This window comes from Orbicella franksi, chromosome 6 (assembly GCF_964199315.1).
Source record: "Orbicella franksi chromosome 6, jaOrbFran1.1, whole genome shotgun sequence".
Taxonomy (NCBI): domain Eukaryota; kingdom Metazoa; phylum Cnidaria; class Anthozoa; order Scleractinia; family Merulinidae; genus Orbicella; species Orbicella franksi.
In genome coordinates, this window is record NC_138150.1 from 20,574,889 (window position 1) to 20,585,637 (window position 10,749).

General features: G+C 37.9%; 2 protein-coding genes and 1 pseudogene across 4 annotated transcripts in view; all 3 read right to left on the bottom strand.

Moving 5' to 3' along the window:
* Positions 1–2,503, bottom strand: part of LOC145490858 (3'-5' exoribonuclease HELZ2-like) — a 47,036-nt gene extending 44,533 nt beyond the window's left edge. For all 3 annotated transcript variants that reach the window (XR_014049735.1, XM_081469968.1, XM_081469967.1), the window contains exons 1-2: positions 2,302–2,503; positions 769–937 (exon numbers count right to left, since the gene is read on the bottom strand). The gene's annotated coding sequence lies outside the window, so the exon portion shown is untranslated. The remainder of the gene's footprint in view (positions 1–768; positions 938–2,301) is intronic.
* Positions 2,504–3,007: 504 nt separating this feature from the next.
* LOC145490873 (histamine H2 receptor-like) lies at positions 3,008–6,645 on the bottom strand. Its single transcript, XM_081469994.1, has one exon. It carries the CDS (start codon positions 6,626–6,628, stop codon positions 5,531–5,533), a length of 1,098 nt encoding a protein of 365 aa, XP_081326120.1. The 5' UTR covers positions 6,629–6,645; the 3' UTR covers positions 3,008–5,530.
* Positions 6,646–9,120: 2,475 nt separating this feature from the next.
* LOC145490876 (histamine H2 receptor-like) lies at positions 9,121–10,176 on the bottom strand (annotated as a pseudogene).
* Between the last annotated feature and the right edge of the window lie 573 nt (positions 10,177–10,749).

Below are 10,749 nucleotides of genomic sequence, written 5' to 3' on the forward strand. Positions count from 1 at the left end.
TGTTTGTTTGTTTGATTGTTGGTTGTATTTTTTTACTATTGCTACTGGCATTTTAATTTACAAATGATCCTGCAAACCTCAATGAAGGAATCTTCATCTTCGAGAACACTTAGTAGTTTGTTTTTAATTCTGAGTTTGAATGATTTCTTTCGTAGTTCTAACAATGGTAATGATTTCATCAGTGCGTATTGCTTTGCTTGTAGTTGAACATAATGGTCACGTGACTATCACGTGACATAATTTAAGACTCATAGGCAATGGTTAATTTGTCGTTGTATTAAGAAAGCAAGACACTAGGCAAAGTAGTCCCAGAAGGCAAAAAAAAATTGGTATTTTGCATCAGCCTCGTTTCCATGTAAGGGCCTTGTATGCCATATTTTTGACATGCGCATTCCATGGTTCTGGAAGAAAATTTGGCATGGCTCCATATCAGGAAATATTTGTCTTATAGAGCTTAGTAACCCTGCCAAGTTTGATGCTTTTATCAAAAAACGAACAATTTTGTCCCTTAACAGCTGGACTACTAAAACATCCAACTCTATTGCGCTTTATGCGGCTTTCATGCGCTCTCATTGAACTGAACTTGCCCTTATTTAAAAGTTGAAAGTTGTCGTTCGTTTCCCAAAGTAGATAATGTGTGTGTATCCCGGCCTCACTTATTTATCCATCTGTCTGCCGCTAGTTATCGTTTTGAACTGCCATCCTTCAACTTTTGTGTATTTTCGTACATATTTTATCCGTGACATATTATGAAAGATGTCGACTTACCTTAAAGCGACATCATTCTTGCCATCATGAGCGAACACGTCGCCATTGTGTTCGGACAAGTATATATTCTTTTGTTGGCACTATTTTCCAAGCCTCACAACTGGTCAATTGCTTTAAAACGACGGTGAAGACACTTCGAAGCGGTATCCAGGTCGACCTGATAATATATCTGGTGAGAATTTGGACAATAACAAACTTTCAGGACTTTGTTTTGTCTCGTGAACAAATCAGCAACCCAAACAACGACGGCCAAGTTGCCTTTAATCAATGCAGTGCGGAAAACAGCACAGCGTGACAACATGACAGGTCATATAATTATTTGGTCCACAAACTTCCGGGTACGAAAACAAAATAAAATATGGAAAAAATAAACAAAATAATAATAATAAGAAAAAAGATAAGTAATACTGAAAACTTTACCGGCGAGCTAGGAACACAGACAGACGTATATACATGCAGTATGTTACATTTCATAATTCACTATTCATGCTTTCGGGGTAAAATTCGTCATATTGCAAATGGGAACTCAGCTTCCAATAACTTTAACAAATTGTACAATATTCACAATTGAAAAATGAGAGAAAAAACTCTAAAGAAAATGGGCACAAGTTACGATGCAATGGCTCAAATACGAGTAATTTTAGGCCACAGTGTTAAACTTGAAATCGCATTTTAGATTTGCATACATTTGTGCACGAGAAGATGATGGCTGTGGATGCCTGTACTTAACATGATTGTACGAAAATATCACATTTCTTGAATGATGAAATTCTTAACCAAATGACATATATTAAATGGCAAAATCCGCCACCAAAGTAGCAATTCACTTTTGAATAATTTACTCTGTCGAAATCGAATTCGAAATTTCTGAACTTCAGCTCTGCTTTCGGGGTAGACATCGTTATGTAACACCCAGTAAAAATATAATTATCATAATATTGTCAAATGTGTAGTTTTTCTGCGGTCACTCAGCACCAACTCCATCAATCCATGATTATATAGGGAGTTTCAGACGTTAAAGAAAGGAACCCCTATCTCTCACTTTTTTCAATTGATCTAATGATATCTAGGTTGCGTTTATGAATTTTAACAAGGGCCCAGCAACGAAGCGTGTCTGGGTTTATCTCGAAGTCACGTAGTCGTTGTCGGACATACATAGAAGACAACGGCTTCCTATAACTAGACTTCTAGATAGAATGTCATGAGTAGATCTGGTTCCGAATAAGGCAAAACTACATTATTTAGCGATACACGTTTGATATAGGGAAACAGGCGAAAATATCGCTTTAAGATGTAAGATTTTGCCGGCGGTATGAAATTCGAGACACTTCGATTCATCACGAGATCGCGGATGAAACACATTTTAAAACACACTTTGAAACAAATTCCGAACGTGCAACTGAGAGTATTATGAACGAAACTTTCTGTGATTTTGCTTATTCAACGTTCTTGATACATTAAATGTTGAAGAAGGTGGTTTAAGCCAGACTTTACCATGGTCGCTAGACAAAAGTCTATAAGATATTTACTCACCCAGTATTCTTTTGTTTTCTTTCACCGCTGGCTAAAAGTCCGATAAATGATCATAATTCGATTATGAGTGACATATGTTCACCAAATGACATTAAAACGTACTGTAGGAAACATTTTTGGAAGTCAAAGGGTCTGAAAAAGTTCGATTTCCTCGGAAAACTAGGTATTTGTCTTTGTCCTTCCGCTGACCCATAAGTTACGCATGTTGAGCATGAACATATATTGAATAGGCAGCTGGGCACACACACAGCCAATGAAACACATCATACTACTCATAAAGTAGTGTATAACATCGAAAGGAATTAAAAAAAAAAAAAAACCCAACGTTTTCTGTCAATAAATCCAGCTACATTCTGTCTTTGACATTCTACACAAATCCAGCTTTACTTTATTTCACTCAATATGCGGTCTTTCACGCTGTTTTGTTCTGACTTTGTCTCGAAAATTTTATGAATATTCAAGTGCATCCGAGTTTTTACCGTTTACAGCTTCATGATTACACAGGGAATTATAAGTTAAGCGAGTGCTAAGTATGTCACACAATTCAAGTGTAAATCTATACACATTATTTTACGTCGTTCACTCAAACAACTGGAGGTAACTTTTTCACAGATGTGTGAAGACAGTGAAGCAGAGGCAATGGAAATTTACGCATAATATTCTCTAAAACAAACGAACAAATAAATAATTAACCCATCCTGATAAAAAAAAGGGGGGGGGAATTGTGGGTGGATGCCCCTTAGGTCACAGTTTCGTCGTAAAACATATGTTAAATTACTTTGCATGTAACAGTTAATTAGCTTACTCTGCAAGAATCAACCTTTTTGACGCCTGATATGACCACCATCTTGGGTCCGCCATCTTGAATTGTACTATTTTCTCAGAAGGTCCAGATATGACGCAAATTTATCGAAAATAAATCCAAGAATATAATGGATTGTAAACCGGCAGTAATACTACGATGCTACTCAATAAAACGGGAAGGAAGATTATTCTAGATGTTAAACTGTGGTTGCTATGGAAATGTCAAATGACGTTGAGAAACAGCTGGAATATTACGCCTTTCCACAAGTGTTGAATAAACCTTTGCTATCTTGGCAAGTAAACATGGCGGACAGGTGTTGCGTTAAATTTTTATTTAATCGGAAGACATCACTCGAGCTCGAATCAAGTCCAGGAACCGGATATCAATTTTAAAGTATAAGGAATTTTCAAAATGACTACCGTCGCCCTTGGTTGCGGAACACTGACAAATCATGATATTTTGCGATAACCGAGTTCAATAATTGTTTTATCATTCGATCACCACGTTTGCATTCATATTTAAAACACTCTCTGACAACTCAGGGATGCGATCTGTCATTTTTCTGACAAGAACGTGGTTAAAATTACGCATGAGCAGAATATTATTTGCAGCAAAAACACATTTAGTCGGTATTACGAATGAGCGGATCATTATTTGTAGGCAGTTATTTGCAGGTCACATGGTGGTCTCTCGGCCAGGACGAAAAAATGCATGAATGATAATGGTTAATATTTACTTTTACTTCATCTCAGTAAATATTCACCACAGTTCTCTTCGCCTTCGAAGAATAATTGTTAAATTTGTTAAATATAGCCTTAATATCTCGCCCAGATGAGGCTAGCCGCTGAAAGTAATATACCAGAAACGAGAGACCGTGTTTCGTTTCATTTTCAAACGCCGAGGAGAGAGTTCAAATGTAATTTTGCTGCGCGTCGCATTTTTAACTCTCTCTATATACTCTGCTAGCCTCATTATCGTTGCTTAACTCAATTCAGACCGGACGTGCTAATGCTGGAGAGAAACCTGCGATAGAATAGCACCTCATCCAAGAGGAGTAACAGATACCCCTAGCCACTTCTTGCTACAGAAACCGGAGATAAACGCCGAGAGCTATGAGACAGTTGGGCTGAAGACAGTTTACGCTGTATTGTCATAACTGCAGCAACTCATCCAGTAGCAGTACTCCTGGTTCTTTCGTGTGACCCAGTGTTGACCTTAACTTAATCCTAAAAAAATTTACACAGATTTTCTTTTAAAATTGAATTGTCTCAGGTCTAACTACTTTATATTTTACTTTATTCGAAAACTTGAAGCCAATAACAATGCAATAAACTGAGCTCTTAAGACACTGCCGTCTGGCAATCCAGTAATGACAAGAACATCATCAGATGGACAGCTACCGCAGGAACCTTCTTTTCCTTTTAAGGCCGTGTTTAATTAATCAGCTGACTATCTTAAATTGACACTGCTTATGAACTATAGACGTAATGTTTCTTTTAGATAGACGTCACTATTCCCCATTTGTGATATTTCATGTTAATGAAAGGAGGATCAAAGAGGCGCTTGGATTAATATCAGACCTTTTAGTAAATAAGAAAAACCCATCAGGATAGAGTCGCCATAACAAGGCCAACATTTAGGGAGAAACATACGCCTTGACGATTGTCAAGATTTATGAAGCCTGACAATATGGTCTGAAACACCTGCGTCTTAGGAAACATTTTATATGCGCGTCAGTGAACGAAAGAGTAATTCAGCGCTGACCCAAAAAGATAAGTTTTAAGTTTTTTCAGATGTTCGTTCATAAGTCTGTTCAGAAATACGTTCAGAAATCTGTTCAAAAGTCTGTTCAGAAATCCTTTCAGAAGTCCATTCAAAAGTCTGATCAGCAGTCATTATATTAGACCTTTAGTCTAACAAATTCTATGCGATGAAACTTGATCATTTGTTCCCCTGTCGCGTTTTACCTCACCATATCATGCATTTAATAAGTCCATATAAATGGAGTGAAAGATAAATTTCGTATTGGTGAGTTGGGTTCTTCATTAATCTACCCAATCTTGATCGCCGCAGAATAGATAAGTTCCTTGCAAACGTCAATTCATAGTATGTGATGATAAACAAAGTAAGAGCACAAAATTTGTTCATTACAGTAAGAAAATGCTTTCAACGTAGTCAGCAAATGAAGCAAAACCACAGTTCATTAAAATGCAGACAAAGATGTGGTTTAGTTTCTTGAAAGCAGACAACACAATTTACCACAGTTTGCTATTCAATTTCCCTTGAAAATTCTGAAAAAAAAAAATCATTCTTAGATTATTTATGATAAGTTGTTGACTTCAAATTTTCTCGAATTTCCCATTCGAAAACACGACGGTCTCCGTCATTTATTTTTCCTCAGTAGGTGTGGCGTAAAGGTCTGTATTATGCCTTAGGCGGCTCGGCTAGATAACTTTCATGAATTTTGAGCTTTCCTCTTTTCCCGTCACTAATGCGTGACTTGGACGAATATTTTTCCGTAATTCCGTAAGTATTTCGAAGACTTAACGATGGTCCTTCGTTTCGTGAAGCTCCAGATCTTCCTATCATTGCTCGGATGGCTTGCCGGAAGTCGTGCTTGCGATATACGTAAAGAAGAGGATCCAAAACAGAGTTCAAAAACTTAGGATAATAAAACACTACGTATTCAACGGAGACAGGTAACGAGAAGAAATCATTCCCAAACTGGTGCTGCAGGTCAAGAAGGAAATAAGGAAGCCAGCAAATTATATAAACAACGATCATACTCAGGAAAATTATGGCCGCGCGTCTTTCACGAGAGTGGGAACGCCGCTGTTCCAGTTTAACACACAGGCCCACGTTGTTCTTCTTGATTGCTCGCAGCTGTTGTCTCAAAGCAAGAAATATTGTAGTGTAGCAGAATATCATTGTTATAAGTGGTACCAAGAAGAACGAGATGATGCAAAATATGTCATATATGATGTTTATTCTTGCGGTTTTCTCGTCGCTGTCTTCGTTAACATTTACATCGAGACCAAGCCATGAGAGTTGAATCAGGGCGACAAAGATGGCGGTTAACCACACTGAGAGAAATAATGAGAGTATCCTTCGCTTCGTAACCAAGGAGCGATAGCGAATGGCGTGGACAACAGCGACATGGCGATCGACGGAAACTAGAAGGAGGTGAAGAACAATAGAAATCGAGAAGAATCTCGTCAGCATCTGGGTGATGCCGCAAACCGCGGTCTTTTGAATTGCAGAGCAAGCCAAATACAAAGGTATTCCAATTACACCACTGAGCAAGTCTGAAAACGCCAAGCTCCCTAGGATTAAGTTCGTTACCGTTCGAAGAGACTTCACTTTTACAGTGAGAAACAAGATAAGGGAATTCAACGCTGCGGTGAAAATGGCAAGGAGTAACGGAAACGTATCAAATTCTGGGCTGAAGCCAAGGATATTCTGTTCTTCATCGTCCATACCTTTCAGCAGGTCGTTTTGAAGATTACTTGTCGAGTTATCCATACTAAAAAAAATTCGTGCTCACATTTGGGCTGATAGTGAGCTGTTGATAGCGATAGTTACTTATGAAAACAAATTAATGGCGAATAAAGCATTCAAACGAAAGACAGTCGATGTGCGTCATCAAACACGCTGCAGGGACAATGTATGCATGAGCCTCGCGAGAAATGGAGGCATAAATAAAACTAAAAACTGATGAAAATTTAGCATCTAACAGCTGTCAGTTTTAAGAGTTTGTATACAACTGTTTTTTTTTTTTTTTTTTTTTCGGTCTTGGTGGACTGCCATCTCGAAAAAAGCAATTATATGTGATAGATAAATAAGTAAATAACATATACTACATTGTTTAGAGAGGAAGCTACATCAGCACTGGCGGGTTTTCAGCCCTTTCACGCGGGACCCCTATCCAGGCCAAATTGGAATACATGATATTATCTACGTTGTGCAACAAAACGGTTGCCCAGTTCTGTATTATTTGTTCTCTTCCTATTGATAATTTTAAATATGACCTAGAATAATTATGTCAAAGGCGATGACAATTATAGGTGATTACGGAGGCCCGAAATTGTTAACCCGAAAATGTCCATCGTATGCAAAAATTGCTTTTTTTTTTCATTCTGAAAAACTGATTATTGTGGTTTCACGGTGTAACAATCATGTTATCAAGTTTGGTACCGAGTCTGCTTATATAATTATGCACTTGCCACAATATTACCACCCGCCTCCTAAGGGCGATTGTATAATTAACACACAAAGATATTGAGATAACCATCAACACAAGTCAAATGTCATCATAGCTATTTTCAAGCACAGTCAGAAGTTACTGTCGAAACGAGCACTATTAAAATAATGAATTAGATAAGACAAGATTTTTTATATAGATCCTACGTATAAGCCATGCTTAGACCCTAAGGGCCCGAGAAAAGTTGACAATATAATAGGTTAGCCACAATAAGTATAGAAGTCTCCAACTTCGAGTACGTGATTACACAGGACGAGTGCTTTAGTGAACGCTTTCACGAGCCTTTAGGCGGGTGCAATTTGTGAGCTTTCAAAACATCGTGAGTAGTAACTATTAATCACGAATCAGCTGCTGTGTGCTGAGAAGTACTTTTTTTTATATTTCAAATCATTTAGTAAAATTAAAATAATTGAAGAAAGAAAATATAAATAAAAGCTTGTGTTGATCTCAAACCTACCTCTCTTGTTCCCTAAATCGTATTCACGTGTCTCCCATAACTCCGGCCTCATGTATTCTGAGCACGTTTAAATTTGACAACAATTTTTCATTGGGTAAAGCCACTACTGACAGTCACTTATATTCGTTCGTGTTACAATTGTCAAGTTTTTATACTCACTTTCACATTTTTGTGCTTATGCACTGTTTACAAAGAAACACAAAGGCCATTTTAAGGAGTACAACTTGGGTTTAAATCTACTGCTCTTAAAAAATCAGAATCGAAGACGTTTGTTAACTACATACTGTAAAAGATAATCAACAAAATATGATTATCAGCAATAAAACATTAGAAAAAAAAAATGTTAATGCAAATTAATTATATATCAATACAAAAGAAAAAAGCGATTAAAACTGGGACCTGTGAAAGATCTATTTCCTCTTTCACTTCTTCTCTTTTACATTGTACAAGGATATCTTAGACACTTTTTTTATAAGATTTCAAAGAGAAACCGCAATTAGGAAACATTTCCTTAAAATAAAATGAAACTCATTTTAAACGTAGACACAACTGTCTCCTTATTTGAAAGTCTCTGTCTGATATGATCTATAATACAAAATTTCAATGTCATGCATCACGCATCAGGCGGTTGACCCTTCTACGTTGACAAGGAAGACCGCAAATGATTAACGACAAAGTACGTATGTGGGATGCATGTTTGACAAAGGGACTAAAACAAATTGCTGTTTAAAAAAAACCTTAATAGGATTCGTGCATCAATAACCAGAAAATAGAGTTATAAAGTCAGAAAGATCAACTTAAAGTCAATTAGCTGGAATACGGCAGAATTACAGCCTAATCTGATCCGCGTGCTTCCTGTACAGCAATCGTATTTTCACAGACACGATTTCCCAAACTTGGAATTGTATCTATTTCCTTTGAGAAAATTTAACTTTTAATGCAGCTGTCTTCACATGTTTAGGAGTTGTTAGCACTGGTTTATTGACTTTGCTTAGGTTGGACCAATTTTGGTGGTTTCCTGACGTTTTGTAATAATAATAATTAAAAAAAAAAAAACAAGATGGTGGATTCAAGGCGTCCTCATCTTATGTCACATATTTTGAACGTACTATGTACACGGTACCTTGTACGTTTCACTATCATTGCTTACATTTTCATGAGGTTTACGGAGGGAAGGATGGACTCCGACCACTCTTGGTGGACCAGGATTAAAAACTTCCCGTTTTAAACAGGGTTAAAGTTCTTAAATGACTTTCATTTATTGGTTGGCAATGTCAACACAATTCGCTGAAGAAGTTAGACACGATTTGATGGTAAGTGTTCCAAATAATGACCTTCCCTATTTTGTCCCCGCTGAGATCCTTTTCCGTAGGATTTTTGCAGACTCAACGATGACCCCTTATTTGTTTTTCTTCTGATTACACGAAAGGCCTGCCGGAAGTCGTGCTTGCAGAATACGTAAAGCAGTGGGTTTAAAAGAGAGTTCAAAAATTTAGGATAGTAGAACAGCGTGTATTCAACTGAGATTGGTAACGTGAAAAAGTCATTCCCAATCAGATGGAACAGGCCAAGCAGAAAATAAGGAAGCCAGCAGAAAATATAAATGCTTATCATGATCACGAAAATTACTGCGGCGCGCCTTTAGCGCGCACTGGATCGTCGTACGTTCTTCCTAAAAGACGGCGTGTTGTTTTGCTCGATTACTCGCAGCTGTTTTCTCAAAACAAGAAATATTGTGATGTAGCAAAAGATCATTGTTATAAGTGGTACCAAGAAGAATAAGATGATACAAAATATATCATATATGATTATTATTCTTGCGGTTTTCTCCTCGATACCTTCGTTAACATTCATGTCGAGGCCTATCCATGAGAGTTGAATCAGGGAGACAAAGACGGCGGTTAACCACACCGAGAGAAGTAAGGAGAGTATCCTTCGCTTCGTAATCAAAGAGCTATAGCGTATGGCGTGGATAACAGCGACATGGCGATCGACAGAAACTAGAAAGAGGTGCAGAACAATCGAAATCGAGAAGAACCTCGTGAGCATCTGAGTGATCCCGCAAACCACTCTCTCTTGAATTGCAGAGCAAGCCAAGTAGAAAGGTATTCCAAGTACACCACTAAGCAAGTCTGAAAACGCCAAGCTGCCAAGGATTAAGTTCGTTACCGTTCGAAGAGATCGAACCCTTGTAGTGAGAAACAGAACAAGTGAGTTGAACATCGCGATAAAAACTGCTAGGACAATTGGAAACGTATCGAATTCTGGACTGAAGCCGAGAATTGTCTCCTCTTGCTTATCGTCCAGATCATCTAGTGCGTCGTTGTCCATATGCCTTGATAAGTTCACCATATTAAAATGAAAAGATTGGCGAGGGATGACAACCTCCTGTTGCCGCCGGCGGATAGTAAGAGTGACCGATGGAAACAATATCGACAATCTTTAAACAGTATCTTATGTAGATGTGCGTCATGAAACGCGCCGCCGCACGAAGAAGAGTAATAAAAAGAATAAATACTGTTCCAGCTGAACACCGTAAGACCACTTATAATCGCTGACGCTTACCATGTAGCTGACAAAGCGGTAAACAAAACATAACAAACACAACAGGCGTATGGTCCTAAGAACTCCTAATGCTTGCTTTTCAGGATTCTGACTGTGTTTTCACCTGGACCAAGCTTTTAACTTTCTGAAATATGCATTTTGCAACGTTAATTATATCACTTCTGTAAAATGACAACGTGATGCTTCCTTCGTTCCCTAGTGTTCAGTTAACACCCATGAATTAGGAAGTATTGAAATATACCAGGCAGGCGATGACCATTACATCGCTGATCATCCGAGAAATTACGAGGGTCCGCCACCAAACGTTTGCGCAACGATTTTCATCGGACTGAGAAAAAAAAATCATTTGCATCTCAGACA